Below are 18,117 nucleotides of genomic sequence, written 5' to 3'. Positions count from 1 at the left end.
TTTGGAATGTATTCCAAGAATACATACCAAAGACAGTCTTTACGTCTATAAAAACAATTTGGGGCCATCATTATCCAAATGCTCTCATCAAATATTTTATTTGCATATGTTGTTGTCAGTTTGGAGCTAAAGTCACATGATTAGGTTGATAGGGTTTATAGGTTTTGACATAATTGTTCAAAGGGAGAATGTTCTATGTGCCGCAGTGTAGCTTACAAAGAACAGCACCCCTTGTTCAAAATACAGTGCAAGAGCAAGTGCTGGTGTGGAAGAAAAAAATTGAGCATGAAAATAGTATATTGGGAAGGGTTTCCCACAATGCCAGTGTGGGAGAATCTCCTATGTCACAACAATGGTGATACATAGAATGGTATAATCTACATTGGATCCGCATAGTGAAGTAAACAATAATAAAAAAAAACCACACCCATGTGAGAAAGGGATAGCACACTACCATCGTGGGGAACAAATAAATGTATGGAGGAGGCTTTCCTACAACACAATGTAAGAAAAATATGCATGCTACACCAATGAAGGTCCAAAATATGATATCATTTATATGGGGTTCACATGACATAGTCAGAATAGCAGAGAGAGAAAGAATGTGTGTTAGTGTGGATCACATCGTTCATTACTTTATATTATGTGAGCAAGGTATATTAGAGTTTGGAAAAAGGTGGTGCATGGATTTCAAGCATCATCAAAACTCAAAAACTTAATAAATATAGCATCACAAAACTTTAGTTTACCTTTCAACTAAATTACTTGGATTTCAATAGGAAAACATGAAAGGGCTAAGGAGTCTATTTTCAAGGGAAATTCTAATCTGCCCATATCTCCACTTGAAGGATTAGGTCATCAATTAATTGACTTGGCCCCTAGCTAAGCTCTCTCTCTCTCTCTCTTTGTAATTTTCGGGTAAATTTAAAAGTGGGTGGCCCCATTGCACCGTGGGGGATCCAAAGAATTTGCATGTATTACCTGCACGTAGGAGTTGCATTTTCTTTTCTCTGTTGTAACCTTTATGTGGGCTGTCTTCCTCTTAACAAAAAAGATATCTCACTTCCATCATTTATAAGTTAAAATGAAATTATGAGATGAGGAAAATGATATCATGAGGGCACTATCCGATGATATCCAATGACATGAATTCACATGGTATAATATTTAACATATATACTACCACCAATGGTCCAATGCTATAGCTATCACACCCTAGGGCCCCCCATACGTAATTATCATCATATTGTATGGATTAGATACAAAAGACAATAAAATGCCCACAAAATAAAAAATTTCAGGCTTAGAAACCTCAAAAGCTAGCCTTCAAATCCTTTCCAATCACTTTGAACCAAAATCTATGAAAGTTTTGAAAAGAAATAAGGATTTAGTTTTTCAAGCCTCTTATTGTTGAAGGTCCAAAATATCCTTCTCTTATATAATGAGATGATATTTTAATCCTATATTGGGTGTCTGCCATTCTACGATCCCAAAAATTGATTAACCTTTTACAATTGATGAAATTGAGATAGTGTGGATAAAAAGATTCTTTTTTCAGCATGAATTAAGAGAGAAATTGGGTCCAAAAAATAATGAGAATGTGTGGAGCTTAGAAAGAAGAGCAACCACCACTCATTGCCATCAGTCCACACACCAATCTTATCTTAAATATATTTAATCATGTTACAATGGACTAGTTTAGACTCTAGAATAAAGAAGTACTAGTAATTATGATATTAAGCATTGATATTATTTTCTATATTAATATATATGATATTGGAGTGGAGTAGACTTAGAGGAGTAGTACCAATTATGGACTTGTTATCCTAAATGTCATTTCAGAGGGTCTGAAGACTATTTGGGTTTTCATCATTGTAACTAAAAGGGATATTCTTATAGTATAAATATGTCAATGCCAAGTCTTCAATTCTTCTCCCTATGATTTGGAATCCAACATAACTTCCCTCTCTCCCTCATTTCTTCTTCTACTCATCTATTTATTTTAGGGGAGACCATTCTCTGTGAGAGAGTGTAGCCCTTGTGTGCACACAACGTCCAATGAGAGCAAACGTAGAAGCATCTTGGGGTGGGATTTCTGTCTTGCATAGGGGTGGGATGTTCATTTTACCTCTCAATGTGTCTTGGGGTGGACGGTGCACTCTTTCATAAAGAACTTTTCTCCTTATTTTAATTTCAAACCTTATCAATGTTCAAATTTAATATCTGGATAATTATAAATTAGATATCAAGAAAAATGTTACGATCTCATATTAGTCATATGGAGGTTAATTTCACGTGGGTTCTGTAAGACATTTGGTGGGAATTGATATAACATTGGGTTTCTTTGAGGGTGAGATCGACTCTAGTGGTTAAATGTGGTTAAATGTCATTGGAGAGGATCTGGCCTCAGTCAGAGAGTTCCCTAAAAGGTAGAGTGTTCTTTGGATCAGCATGTGGGCCAATGGGAATATGCACGGAAACATAAATACGGGTGAGATTTTCACCTTTGATGGGAGTGGGACGATCATTTCGCACCTCTTTATGTGTTGGCAACCTTTCAGGTTTTTTTTTTTTTTGTTATTACTTATATTATATCCTATTTTATAATTGCTTAACATTAGATTCTTGATATGAAGAGGATTATATTGGACCTAAAAGATTATAAAGAGTTTTAGTCAACCACACAATTGTGTAACTTTCCTCGAAGTAACCTTGTTAATTATTACTCTCACCCATCATGGAAAATAGGTACAAAACTGGACTGACTTAGAATGAGTTTTCATAGGTTGGCATAAAAGAACTCAAGCGTGCTCTCTCTCTCTCCTATTAATATTAAATTTGAACCAGAGGAGGTGGAAAACGTTAGTTGATAAGTTAAGAAAAAGTAGAAAAAAGGAGAATCAATGAAGGCTGATAGGATAAGGCCAATGAGTCATCAAACCATTTAAGACGCTAGATAGAGGAAGAAATCTTTGGCTTTTTCTTTTATGAAGACGACCGTTCCATATCTCTCTCTCTCTCTCTCATCGCTCCAGAATTCACAAAATGCTAGTGTTGAGTGGGGACCACCCAGAAATTGATGACTTTATCTGCAAAACAGGGGCAACTTATTTATTAGGTCATACGGCTTCACAAACCTCCCTTATCATGTCTGGACAGAAACTTCTCCAAAGACTGCAGGCGCAGTGAAAATTGTCTTCTTTGTTTTTGTCCCCACACATCACTGTCTCAACTTCTTGTTATTGAATAGCTAGTTCGATCAGCTGCCAAAAATATGCAATGGAAAAGGAAACCTTTGTAAGGTCCAGAAGAAGGAGGGAAAGCAAAAACAACTCATAATTAACCTTTTGTTCTTTCTTTCGAATTATAGAGGTTCCATGCATTGTTTTGATTATGAGAACTTCGATCCTTTTTAAAATTGAAAGAGATGTACCTAAGAACAGACGAGTCCATCTTATTTGTATAAATGGACACTTGACTACTACTACATGAATCAACTTTTCCTAAAACCCTATATATAGAGAGAGCTCAAATCAGGCGATTTTCATGTTAGTATCTAATCAGCAACTATCAGATGATGGGTTCACCTCGCCAACCATTTCAAGTAAATAATCTGTTGTTTAAAATACACTAATAGAAGATTATTGAGAGTGATTAAACTTTTCTATTAAAGGAAAGTTCGTTGCTCTAGAATATCCAAACAAATCAAACCCATATGTTGAAGGTTTGCTGAGGCAAATCATCGAACATTTTTCTTTAACACCATAGACGCCCCCAATTGGTGCAGCCGTGTGGATATATGTGAATTGGTCTATCAGATTCAACAGTCTAATGACTTCCGACAGTAGTGGTCCACCCCCTTTATTATAGGTACTGGGAACTGGAGGGTCGGGCAGGAAACTAGAGGAGATGATTTTCTCTTTAAAGTACCTCTACGAAAAGGGGTAATTTTCGGAAAATATGACCGTTAATACTAACATCACATGCAAGTTGACTAATACCGCTTCACGTGTGGCCGACGTTGGTGACCAAATGACATTGGTTACCTTTTGTCAATGTTGAACAGAGAGCAAGCCATGTCGTTCTTTTGTCTCAGAGAAATACCGACATGGTATGAGCTCTGGACCGGCTTCATTTTCAACCCAGCTAACGTCGAGTAAATTCCAAATGGCATCGGTAGACCCGAAATTGAATCCATTTTGGGTATGGAGCAAAAAATAATATTTTGTATATATCAAAGCCCTGCTTAATTTGCCCCGCCTAACACTGCACACATGTGTGTGTGAAAAGTAATCTGGACCAACCTCGGACATGAGGAAGAAGAGATACCTCTCTCAAGGACCCCTACACTTAGATTCTCATTCTTATTAATCACATGACATCCTCTCCCACTTCCAATATGGGTCTAAACATCTCACAAGAAAAAACCTCTCTCAAAAATAACACCAAAGCCGAAAACAAGTGGTAGGTAAAACACACAAAACCAAAACTTCAAACAATAAAGGATATTTTTAAACCTCTTTTAATAAAACATTTTCTAACACAATCATACACAAACACAAGGAATTTTACAGTGATTCCGTAGAGTTGGATCTATGTATGTACACCTTTTCTTCTCCATGTGGTTCCTTTAGTAGGATTTTTCTAAAAGAACTAATAAAGTCGCATATTAAAACTCTAATCTTTTAAAATTACAATTTTACCCTTGTAGATGTAATGCACTTAAAACGGGATTCAATTTACCATATACAAGTCTTAGAAGATACAATCCCAATACTCCAATCATCATAAATAGAAGAAAAAAAAAACGTACATGAATTCTCCTTCTCCTTTTGACAGGAATTCGTGAAAAATTATCATCTCCAGTTCCCCAGTCCCTCTAATAAGGGAGGGTGGATCCCATCCGAGCAATGTTCAGATAGGGGTAGGATAGTCATTGCATCTCCCTTTGTTAGAGGGACTGAGAACTAAGCCGGACAGAGAACTAGAGGAGATAAAGATCCATAATTCGTTGAAACAAGACAGTTATGGCCTTCCCCCGCATCTGTCTATTGGTTTTGGTTTGAATGTCAATAGGTTAGAACTAGGGTTTTGTATGCGAAAATCCCAACTGCTCACCACTCCTGAAGTCCTGATGGTCTCCCTTTGCGGCACAGCCCCTCTTGGGTTACATTGTAGCATCAGCAACTCGGTTATATGCTTGATGGGGGCAATATTTCATGAGTGTCACTATAGAGTAGTGGGTGGCATGGTCAGTCTCTCTCAAATGGATAGAAAGGAGTGGTATAAAAAGTTAGAGGGAGAGCTTCTTTTTTCCTTTAAAGATAAAAGCGAGAGAGACAGGGAGTGCTTCTATCTTTCCTTTTTTGTTTTTTTTAAATCTCTTATCTTACTGGCTGATTGTCGATTCAATATTTCAATGTCCAATTATTTGAAAGAAGCTACAAGAAAGTGAGGGACCATTTTTTTCTATGGGAGTATCTTGTTGTAACTACATTGGTGAATTAAGAACTTATAACCTTCTTTTGATTGTCTTATTTTCATAAATTTTCTTAAGTAATAGGTAACAAAGGGTATTCAAAATAATTTGAAAGTGACTTAATATTGCGACATTCTTTTCTATTTAGATGATGATGATGTGTGTGTTTAAAAAAAAAACAAACACACTAAACTGTGACTCTTTGGCATTTATTTTTTTCATGTGATTTCTCTAATAGAATTTGGGTTGGAGGGGTGTTGGGTTGAGAACTAAGTAGATTTTCATAAAGTCTCCCCCAATGATATGCTTTTGTTGCAAAATATTTCTCATTGGATCACATTTCTTCAGTTGTTGCCATTACTTTCCCTTCCCCTTCATTGGGGGAGACTTTATGAAAATCGACTTAGTTCTCTGTCTCATTGGATCACATATCTTCAGTTATTGCCATTACTTTCCCTTCCCCTTCATTGTTCTTTATCGTCTATTACAACTAATAGGGCTGCAACAGGATCGGGTTAGGCCAAGCTTTATAGAACCCTAGCCCAACCCTAAGTCCCCTTTATTGGGCTTAGACCCGACTCGACCCTGACTCAGGGCCAGAAAAATCCAATCTTGACCTGTCCTCAGGGTCGGGCCGGGTTAACCCTGATTGGCCCTGATCATTGGGAGGGGGAAGGAAATGCATGGGCTGAAATGGGTCAAGGAGAAAATTATCAATTTTATGTAAAATAACACTGTAATAAAATGTATTATATCACTTATTGTTTTCATATATAATATATTATATAAAAAAATGTGGGTGACAGTTAAAGTTTATTATATATATATTATATCAATATATATTTTATAGTATAACTTAAAACAGGGTCGGGCCTGGTTGGGCCGGGCCGGGCTGGGCCCGAGGCCTCAACTCTGAACCAACCCGACCCGACCCTGACTCAGGGCCAAAAATTTGCAATCCTAACCTGCCCTCAGGGCCAAATACCTCAGCCTAGGCCCTGTTCGGGCTTGGGGCGGGCCAGGGCGGGTTCAGGTCGACAGGGCCAAACTTGCATCCCTAACTACTAATTTAAGTATTGAGCCTACAGACTTGGGTACCACAAGTTACCCTCTTAACTGTTTTTCCTGATAGTTTTATTCCTGTAACCAACAACTCAGGGTGAATTTCTTGTGTTATTTCTCAGAAACTTTATATATTTGTTGGGTTTGATTTTGGTATACATCTAACAAAAACTATTACTGAGGCCAAAGCGAGGGGGACTTCTCCAAAGAATCAAATGAGCATTGTTATCGGATTGCAAATCCATAGAAGCATGGTCTGATCAACTCTGATATGTTAACCACCTATTCCTGAAGTCTGGTGAAGTTAGATGGCCATGGGACTATTGGCATATTGTTAGGTACTTGGCCGATAAGTCAAAAGCTTCAAAGTTGATGAAATGCATTAAGTCAAGCCCTTTGAGACAATTGGAATATTGTTAGGTACTTGACCGATAAGCCAAAAGCTCCAGAACTGATGAAATGCGTTAAATTAAGCCATTTAACCTATTTGTTACTGAGTTGGCCCAATCTAGCATTCATATACTATATCAACCCCATTAGGCACATAACAGACCACCACACTTCCATGGCCGTCGTCCTTAGTAGCTCTTACTCTAGACAACTCTCACTCTAAAGGTAGGTAGTCCTTTTCAAGAAGCTCCTCGTGGTGTCCGACTTTGATACCAGACTTTGATACCAAACTTAAACTCAAACTATACTTGTAGATTTGGTTAAAATAAAAATAGTATCACGATGAATCAGATTCTCCCTATCCCTACTCTAGAAGCTAAATAGTCAATCCATAGATAGAGATAAAAAAAAGCTCATCATCATCATGCTTTTTGCAATAAAAAAGAATGTTATATATGAGTATTAATCGACAACCAGCATCACTTTATACATTTTGCCACCTGCATTGAATAAGAACCAAGAAGTGGTAACATTGATGATGATGATGATAAGAAAGAAGGTTTGAGGTGGGGGAGGGGGAAAAGTGTTTGAATTTTCAATTGCTTCATTCATGTTACCATTTGTTTTTTTTTTTTTTTGGGGTTATGATTCATTCATGGTACCACACTCAGAAGGCTGGATCACCATGCTCGTATGTGTATGGTTTGAGGTATAGATATCAGATATGATACGGACAAGGATTAAAATGTCAAAAAATCCATTTATAAAGAAGAATTAGGGGTAAATTTGTCCGATATGATTGATCCAGGTTGATCGATACTCGTTCTGATACTGACATATTGTGCACTAAAACCATACGTATGTGAAGCTCTTTACCATCGAACTAGGTCATCACTCTTCATCATCCACCCATGCTTCTATTCTTTGATTCCCTTTTGTTTGTTTATTCGTTGCAAACTTTGCATGATACTTCTGCCTTCGATGTCAACAGATGTCCTACAAATTTATAACGCACCAAAATATAGTGAAATTCAAAGTTAAAAAGAACAATAGACGCCCACCCAACTCTAGACCTCTTAGGATCATAAAAGCCATCACAAATCATCATTGGTTCTTCTCCAGAAGGCATGTCTAGGCACTCAATAAGAGACATATGCCCCCACTGAATGGTAGGAATCCTCAACCTAAGGTAAATCCAAGTATTTCAAAGCAGAAATCCTCTTGTTTACAACCTTATTTTGAAAGGTGACCCAAGCTTAGGGGTGTCAAACCCTAATCTGAATCGATCTAACTGTTGATGGAAAAAGCCCAAATCAAACCGAACTGATTCATTATTAGATTGGCTTTGGTTTGGGTTATTTTAAAATTGGCTGAAAATCAGATTGCATCGGGCCAACCAAAAACCGCATTGAACATGCAAAATTGGACTGGAATCAAACTCAAAATGATAAGAAACTGATACCAATCCAAAAGCCATAAAAAACATGTTTTTCCCATAATTATGTATATAGGAAAAAAATGCTACTTGGTCGTGTGGCTCTTGTGCCCAGACACAAGAGCGCGTGAAAAGTACCGCCCTACCCACCATTAAAGCAAAAATCGCATTAATGTTGAGGCCTTTGCAAGCTCTCTCATTGTCCCCCGCGTTGGTGGAGACACCACATGAACAGAAAATGACATCTTACCAGGCAAACCAAACCAAACCAAACCTGAATTAGACTGAACCGATATCAAATCAATAAGAAAAAATTGAAATAAATCAAATCCAAACCAGATTGAAATCGAAAACCGACAGAAACCAAACCAATAAGGGACAGAAACCAAACCTTCCCTTATTGGTTTGGTTTTGTATTCACCCATTCTCACCAGAAACCGATTCAGTCCAAACAAAACCAGACCCAAATGACCGATTGACAACACTGACCAAGCCAACAATTTGGGAAGAAAAAGAGAGAGAGAGAGAGAGAGGGGATGGGAAGTCCAATTTTAACTATGGAAATGTCTGTCACATCATTGCCCAATCATGTGTTAATTTGCAGTCTAATTAGACTTGCCACGTATCTGTGGTCCAAACATTACTCAGTCAGTGTAAGAGAGAGATGTAGGCTCCATCCATCCAACCAATGCCCAGAACCAACAATTTACAGTCCCGTCGGAGAGAAAAGGAAACGGGAAAAGAAAGCTTTTGTTGTGGTGGAGAGTGGAGATCAGTGGAGACTAGCAGAGCAGAGAGACAGAGAGAGAGAGAGGTTCTTAACTTTACCAAGAGATCGATGGATATAAATACAAGTACTCCTTCCCTTTCACTCCTTCAGGCCTCACTCCCTTCACCTTCCCTTCACAAAACATCAGAAATGGGAAACAATCTTTTGGAGATTCTCAACGTAAGAGTGATAGGGAACGGAGAGAAGATACTTGTGCTCGCCCATGGCTTCGGCACTGATCAATCGGCATGGAAGAGTATCATTCCTTACTTCACTCCTCAGTACCGTATCGTACTCTACGATCTGGTCTGTGCAGGTAGCGTCAACCCTGACTATTTTGATTTCCGGCGCTACACTTCTCTGGAACCTTACGTCGAAGACTTACTCAGCATCCTTGACACCCTCCGCATTGATAAGTGCGCCTACGTCGGCCACTCCGTCTCCGCCATGATCGGCATCCTCGCCTCCATCCGCCGACCAGATCTCTTCTCCAAACTTATCCTCATCGGCGCCTCCCCAAGGTGAAGCTATCATCTCATTCTCACTTCGATTTGTCTCTTTCTCAGGGGTTGAATTATTTATCTAATTTAAACCATTCAGTGAGTAATCCAGTTAAAATCAAATCAAAATCAATTGCAGGTTCTTGAATGACAGAGATTATCATGGGGGATTCGAGAGGGGAGAGATCGAGACGGTATTAACGAAGATGGAAGCCAATTACGAGGCGTGGGTGAATGGATTCGCTCCATTAGCAGTGGGAGCAGATGTGCCGGCAGCTGTGAGGGAATTCACGAGGACTTTGTTTAATATGAGGCCAGACATATCGTTGTTCGTGTCGAGGACGGTGTTCAATAGCGATCTGAGGGGGATTCTAGGGCTGGTGAAGGTGCCTTGTTGCATCATCCAGACCGCGAAAGATGTATCGGTGCCGGTATCGGTGGCGATGTACTTGAAGAACCACCTTGGGGGTCGGAACACGGTGGAGATACTGCACACCGAAGGGCATTTGCCGCACCTGAGTGCGCCTACCTTACTGGTTCAGGTTCTCCGGCGAGCTCTGTCTCGGTGACTTGACTAACTACTCTGCTCTACGTAAACGTAGTCGTATAGGATGGATTCGGATTGAGTAGAGACTAAATTACCAAATAGCTAAAGCTCTAAAATAGAATAAGGCCCGGCCGGCCGGCCGGCCGGCGTTGTCTACACTTGAAAAAAGGTGAAATAAAATTGTGGACAATAGTCCTCCACAGCTCGCATTTTCCTGCGTGTGGACTAATTATCATAACCTTATCGCACTTAACTGTTCCAACTATAGAAAGCCGAGCTAACAATTCGTTCCGTACGCGACGATCACGTGATGCCTCTCATCTCTCACTGTTCAGTACTCTCTCACTACTTCCTGTCTTCTTTCTTCCCTTTTCTTTTTTCTGGTGGTAATATAGGGTAAGTCAGTAATACAGTAACACACTACTTAGTGCCATTAACACACACAGTTTAAAGGGAAAGAGGTGAAAGGTGGGCATGTCATGTCATTAACTGTTATGATATGTAGATGGACACCTTCCTGCTTTGACCTCTTAGTTATCTAAGTGTGATGCGTAAATGGAGAAGAACATGAAGAAGAGGCCGGGATATTGAAGAATATGAACAGGGAATTTCCTTCAAGTTTTCTAAGGTCAACCCAGATGGAAGCCTGCAGCAGCTACTGCAATGCAGCACATGATGTTCATGGCAAATAGGTTGAGAGTTGAGACTATGGGATTGATTGGTGATACCGCACAATCTCAACGGTCACCCAAGGATTCAAAAGAAGAGTCTTCAAACAACAAAACTCTGCAAATGTCTCTCTCCTAGTTGGTAGATAACAAACTCATGTATATCTCTATCTCTTGTAACAGTCACAAAGACGTTTAAATTGTTTATAAATACAAGATATCCGAAACCATCAGATAAGGTGTGAGGACAATTCAAATCCCATTTCTTTTCAAACTCTATCATGGAATCAGCCTAAGTGCCTAAGCACTCGATCCTCCCTTCTTTCTCTCCTTGTTTTTCAAATTTTCAAAATCTCGTAATGGCCACTTCTCCTTCCTTGGCTTCCTCTGTCTCATCTTCCCTAATCTCTACTTTTCCATCAACTCCATTTGGTTTTGGAGGAAATATTTCTCATATCTAATTATCTGTTGTGGCGAGCTCAATTTTTACCTCTCTTTCGACTTCATGGATATCTTAAATACGTTGATGGAACGTATCCTTGCCCACCCGCCACTGTCACGGCACCACCCGCTGCCGACACCACTGTTGCTGCCTCAACAACCATGGACAATCCAGAGTATGTGACCTGGCAGCAGCAAGACCAAATGCTTCTCTGCTGCCTCATCTCTACACTAACCGAATCAGTTTTCTCATTGGTGGTTGGTTTAAATACCTCTCATGAAGTTTGGAATGCTCTCGAGAACCATTTTGCATCCCAATCACACGCTCGGGTTATGCAACTCGAATTCCAACTTCGATCCTTGAAGAAAGGAACGATGTCTGTTGCTGAATATGTTCAACAAGCCAAGACTTTGGCTGCGCATCTGGCTGCCGCGGCACACCCAGTCCTTGATTACCAAATGGTGCTCAGTATTTTAAATGGACTAGGACCTGAATATGATGGGTTCGTGACTTCGATTACATCACGACTTGAACCCCTTCCGTTGGATGATTTTCTTGGCATTCTCAACAACCAAGAAGTTATCTTGCAGGGTCGAGCAACTGACGTAGTTCCAACAGCTCCCAGTGCCAATGTTGCTGTCAAAGAAAGCACTACAACTCCTTCCTCTTACAAAGGACGAGGACGCAGCCATGGACGAGGTCGTGGTCGGTTCTACAATGACAACATGGACCATCGATCCACAGTGTACTGCCAAGTGTGTAATACAACCATTAGATGCTATCAAAGGTTCAATCCGAATATTACACAACAGAATCAACCTACTACCATGTATGCTGCTTCACCAAATACTGCACTTGATGCTGCCTGGTATCCTGATTCCGGCGCTACACATCATCTTACATCCGATCTGGCAAATCTCTCCATTCCTTCCACCTATAATGGCACCGATCAAGTTCGGGTAGCAAATGGTTCAGGTTTGCCTATCTCTCATGTCGGATCCTCTACTTTGCGTACTCCTATGTCTTCATTTGCACTCAAAAATATATTTCATGTTCCAAATATACAGAAAAATCTACTCTCTGTGTCCCAATTTACCAAAGATAATGACTGTATATTTGAGTTTCACCCTGATTTTTGTTGTGTAAAGGATCGATACTCGGGGAACCTCCTCATGCGCGGCCAGAGTAAAAATGGTCTCTACCTTCTCAATGGTGCAATTGCTTTAAATAAATCAGTTTCTCCTGCTGTTAGATCGTCTGTGTCAAGTACTTCAAATTCCGCCACTGCCTATGTTGGTGAAAGAGTTCCTATAATGGTATGGCATGATCGTTTTGGACACCCTGCTCAACATGTAGTGTCCTCGATTATATCAAAGCATGCCTTACCTGTAGACCCTTCTTCATCCTCTTCTAAATTTTGTGAACCATGTCACGTAAGCAAGTCTAGTCGTTTGCCTTTCAATAATTCTGTTTCTCGTTGAAATGCATCATTGGAATTGATTTATTCAGATTTATGGGGTCCATCTCCGCTGCCTTCTCTCACTGGTTTTAAATATTATATCTCTTTTGTGGATGATTATAGCCGTTACACTTGGATGTTTCCATTAACTGCCAAGTCAGAAGCTCTCTCTACTTTTGTTGTTTTTAAAACACAGATGGGAAATTATTTTGGTGTTAAAATCAAAAGCTTTCAGTCAGATGGTGGAGGTGAATTCAGGAAATTCAAAGATTATTTAGCAGCCAACGACATTTTCCATCGATATTCTTGTCCACATACACAGAAACAGAATGGAATTGTTGAAAGAAAGCACAGGCACATTGTTTATTCCGGACTTGTGCTCTTGACAAGAGCCAATATTCCCAAAACTTATTGGGATCCTGCATTTGGTACGGCAGTATTTTTGCTCAATAGAATGCCTACACCAATGCTGAAGAATATTTCTCCATATGAGAAACTCTTTAAGAAGGCACCAGATTATACTATTATGAGGTTTTTTGGGTTTGCATGTTACCCTTGGCTACGCCCATATCAACATCACAAGTTGGATAATCGCTCATTGCAATGTGTGTTCTTTGGTTATTCCATCCAACACAAGGGTTATAAATGTCTTCATCGTCCCACCGGTCGGATATATATTTCACGCCATGTAGTATTTAATGAAGATAAGTACCCATTTGTGGATCCTTCCCCATTACCCACTTCCACCTCAAAACCATACTCACCAGTAATTTTATCATTACCCGTACCCATTGTGACTCAGGGGGTGCAAACAACAACCTGTTCACCATTATCTATTTTACCTAACCAATCTCCTAGCATAATACCACTATCAGCCCACCCACAAACAAATTCACCATCAACCCAGCCGGATCAGTTGGCAATTATTCTTTCTCCACCATCACCTCAAATTGAACCCACTACTTCCATCATTAATCAACCATCACCACAAACTACAACCGTAGAAGCTCATCAGCCAAATCCTATCTCTACTCATTCAATGTAAGCCCGGTCCAAAAATTATATTAGGAAACCAAGAGCCTTCAACTCTGAGTTACAAACTATTTGTCCACCTATATCACCCAATACTGCACCCTCTGAACCAACGTGTTTCACCACAGCCAATAAAGATCCACAATGGCGAGCAGCTATGGTTGCAGAATTCAATGCATTGGTTAGAAATGGGATGTGGGAATTAGTACCATATCAATCTTCAATGAATGTAGTTGGGTGCAAGTGGATTTATCGGATCAAGACCAAGTCTAATGGTACTATTGACCGATATAAGCACATTTGGTTGCTAGAGGGTCCACCAAAGAGCCTGGTTTTGACTACGGGATTGATTGGGATGAATTGCTGTAGCTTTGGAGGTTAGAATAATCGGAGGGAACAGGTTTTGTACAACGCCAGCTCAAAAAATGAAATTGCACACCCCTCATATATCACTGATCATGTGAGGGAGTGTTGTTCACCCAAAATTGGACTAGTGTAGGAAACCCTCATAGTGTTGAGGCTCCATGAGAGGGCAATAATCTTACATCGAAAATAAATAGCCATATGTGAAGATTTATAGGTACTTAGGCACCTTCTCCTTATTGGCTAACTTTTGAGGATGACTTCTACCCAAGCCCCTAACACATAAATAGATCTTGGCTTGATTGGGCTCAAAGGGTGGACCCTCTAGAATAATCACTCAAGGAAATGGAAATGGCCGATTTGTGGTGATCTAGATCGGAATCGGTCAAGACCAATAATTCTGACCGATCCCAACTGAATCGCTAGGGTATGGGATCTATGGGTTGATTCCGGTTCGAACTGAATCAAAATAAGCCGGGCCCAATCTAGATCTCGATTCCGGTTCTATATTCAGTTTTGGTTAAATGGTTTTTATTGGTTTGGTTTTGGTACGTCAGTACGTCTGCACTATTTAAAAAGCTAAACGACTTTTTAAATGGTCCTTCGAGTTTGGTTTTTGGACCCAATCCAGGATTGACAGTTTCACACCCCAAGGGATAGAGCGATCAAGGTAAGCTTGGAGTAAGTTTTGCCAATACCAGATTGCTCAACTTAGGTCTACTCCACCATGTGGAATATGGTTGGAGCTCATCAACTCTACTAGACAACTGAAGTTGGCCCTATTGATTTCTAAAGCCCGGGCCTAACTATCTATGTATCTTGATCACACCCTTATTCATTAGGGCAAGAGTGAAGAAATTAAGCCGGACCTGCTTAACCTACTTTACTGCCATACCTACTCGGAGTTGGTGGCAATAGCACAATGTGTAAGACTATGGATTTTCATCTTCTAAAGTACGGTGCACTGTCTATTGCACATTTAAAATGCATCGGACAGTGGCCATTGCACTTGATAGGATAAAAATTTAAAAACATGTTCTAAGCCAGCACTTGAGACCAGTTGAGAGGATAAAAATTCAAGAAACTATACAAGTGAATTGGGCGTCGGTATTGGATCTGTCGTATTAATCGTATGATATGTAGCGTTAGTTAGTATCAAATTGATGTGGTTCGATACTTATCAACCGGAATATCGGCAGTGACGGATACTGGCCGGTATCGATAAGGTGAACTACCCTGTGGGCAAATTTGCAATGAGATAATTTAATTGGGCTCAAATTCAGTGGAGACATTGACATAGCCATTGCTTGATTATTACACCAATTTGACCTTTCTACGTGACAAAAAGAAAAATCTTATACATTTTGGCCACACCTGATATGGGTGATCATATTTGACGCAACTGCCTTCAATTAAATTCCCCATCCATCCAAAGGTAGGAATGCCAAATCATCAGTCCACATAGCAGCTATGATTGTATATGTCCAAAAGAAATTTCCCTCCGGGAAAAGAAAGGTTCCAATGCTTTATTTTGGTTTCTAGCAAGAGTGGTTATGTTTGCCTTGTGGACTGATGGTCATTCAACTTTTTAGGTAGATGAAGCCATTCTATGAATAAATTATATTTCTAGCAACAATGATCATCTTTTGCCTTGTGCACTAGTGGTCCTTCAGTTTTCTGGGTAGTTGAAGAAGCATTGTGTGAAAGAGAAGTTTCATTCATTCATAGTGAATGCTCCTCATCAACCACTTTGATGATCTCATAGTTACTCCCTCCTAGTGTACAAAAGTTTCAATAATACCTTTGGAACTGCTCAAGGAGTCTCATTTAACTGGCAAAAATTAAAAAATTAAGCCCCCCCCCCCCCCGACCTTTATCTGCTCCATATCCTGGGCAAGTCCATTTCCCCGAGTTCCTCTAATAGAAGGGGTGAAAATGACCATCCTACCCCTGCTCGAACACACTATCCGGATGGGTTCCACCATCCCCCCCCCCCACCCCCACCCCCACCCCCACCCCCACCCCCACTATAACTGTCCTTGTTCATTCAAATAGAATTGTTTTTGTCAAACAATTTGCAAGGCTTCGTTCTCTCACCTCACATGATGGTGTTAGATCAAAATGAAAATCAATAGTTAGATGATGACATGGACGACATACATTGATGAATGACTTCATTATTTACAATTCGGCTCATTCTTTTCCTCAAGTTAGCTATGTGGATGGGAGTGTTTAGGTTTGGGGCAATTGTCCTAGTATTACTACGAAGACAAAAAACTATGAAAAATCTCACATACTACACTTGGCACTATCCCTTCTCACAGGACAGAGATATAGAAAGAACCATGGTACCTGCCTACTTGGTGTGGGACTATCAGTAAATGGAATCCGGATCAACTACCCACATGGGGATGGGTGGGGACAGATCTGACCCCTCCATGGGGTATGGGTCCCACACCGCCAGTAAATGATCCGCATACAGTTTATTTAGATGTTAGGAGATCATTGAGTTCATAGCAGTTTCTGTCACTGGGTTACTAGCTGTATCCATAAATTTAAAACTTGCGTGGATGATAAGCAATATATACATCAATTAAACTTGGATGATCAAAAGTCAATCATCAGTCAATCAGGAAAATCCACAGTTTCAGTTCGTGTGAGGTCCAGAAAATTCCCAGCGATAAGCAAAACGCAATAGAGCAGCAAGAACTTTTTTTTTATTTTTTTTGGTAGCAAGAGCAGCAAGAACGAACAAAGAAACAACCAGTTTTTCCAAGGTTATACTCTCTTACCACATGAATCTAAGTGTTATATGCATGGTAGTTATACGTAGGTTGTTTATTCATGTGGGTATGGTATAGTTATTATCATATGGTAGTAGGGAGTGTAGGGTATTTAGTAATTTCCATGAGTGGTTGTTATCACATGCACGTAGCAGCATTATCTTTATAGGCAGGAGTATATTGTGAGTGGAGATTGTTATGAGAATGAGGGAAGTTAGTAGGAAGTGGCATGGGGTGGGGAAGTTGTGAGAAGTAGCCGGAGTAACCGTATGTGGTGGTGTATTGGTCTATTTATTATTTGAAATTGACTGGAGAAGCACCGGATTATCTACCCACAAACATCTCTAACGAGATTGAGGCAAGGCTTCCTCAATAGAGCCTACAGTACCCGTTAAATTCCCATTTTCTCTTCTTCAATCTTAGTTCTCTTCTTCATCAAGATAGGTAACCAACGTACGTATGTACCAATGCTAAGGATGTCAAACGGTTGGTTCGGTCCAATTTTGATCAACATTTTTTTTGTTTTCATTGTCTTATTTTGTCAAAATCAGATTAGTTAAGTGTTGAGTTTGTTGGGGTAGGTCTGGTAAGCCTAATACTGGTAAGTAGTAAGTGATCATAGATTAGATATTAGGCTTCTTTGTCACACTTTAAATAGTATAATATAAGGATCTTTATCCTCTTAAGTGCGCAATGCACTTTACTTGTGCATCCAACGGTGCACTGGTGAGCAATGAACCTTTAAAGTTCATCCTCTCAATCTCATGGTCACTGTTAGATGCTTAAGTGTGGTCCACTGGGCAGTGCACGCACTCGAGAGGATAAAAATTCATGATATAATGTATTATGTATGTGTGGACCTGAATATTGTTACCTTTAATGGGAAAGAACCGAATTTGTTCCTTTGCGAGGTTAATCTCTATCTTCACTCTTTATATAATCCACAACTCTGCATTTACCCATTAAGTGTATGATGTAGAAAAACCTAAAGAAAAGACTGTTACGAAAACAACGCCCAGAATGGCGATTTGCAGAAGAAAAACAAAAAATGAAAAAGAACACACAACGCACAACGTAGAGATTTACGTGGTTCACCTCCAATATGGAAGCTACGTCCACGGCCGAGTAGTAGAGCAGGTTTCACTATTTCTCTGAAATGTTACAAAACCCTCATCCCTCTATCTCAAA

At 39.8% G+C, this 18,117-nt stretch overlaps 1 protein-coding gene across 1 annotated transcript; it reads left to right on the top strand.

Annotated features, from left to right (window-relative positions):
* Positions 1-9,164: 9,164 nt before the first annotated feature.
* LOC122662122 (probable strigolactone esterase DAD2) lies at positions 9,165-10,441 on the top strand. The gene is made up of 2 exons (XM_043857686.1): positions 9,165-9,656; positions 9,775-10,441. The coding sequence occupies exons 1-2, from the start codon at positions 9,205-9,207 to the stop codon at positions 10,202-10,204; spliced, it is 882 nt and encodes a 293-aa protein (XP_043713621.1). The 5' UTR covers positions 9,165-9,204; the 3' UTR covers positions 10,205-10,441.
* The last annotated feature ends 7,676 nt before the right edge of the window (positions 10,442-18,117 follow it).

This window comes from Telopea speciosissima, chromosome 5, assembly GCF_018873765.1.
Source record: "Telopea speciosissima isolate NSW1024214 ecotype Mountain lineage chromosome 5, Tspe_v1, whole genome shotgun sequence".
Classification (NCBI taxonomy): Eukaryota; Viridiplantae; Streptophyta; class Magnoliopsida; order Proteales; family Proteaceae; genus Telopea; species Telopea speciosissima.
The sequence above is the reverse complement of the archived record's forward strand: the minus strand, read 5'-3'. Positions and strand labels throughout refer to the sequence as shown.

What these genes read in the sequence shown, in the direction of transcription:
- LOC122662122 (XM_043857686.1), top strand. Translation starts at nt 9,205, where the DNA reads ATGGATATAAATACAAGTACTCCTTCCCTTTCACTCCTTCAGGCCTCA. An exon ending in CTCATCGGCGCCTCCCCAAG is followed by an intron (nt 9,657 to 9,774) that starts GTGAAGCTATCA and finishes AATCAATTGCAG; the next exon opens with GTTCTTGAATGACAGAGATT.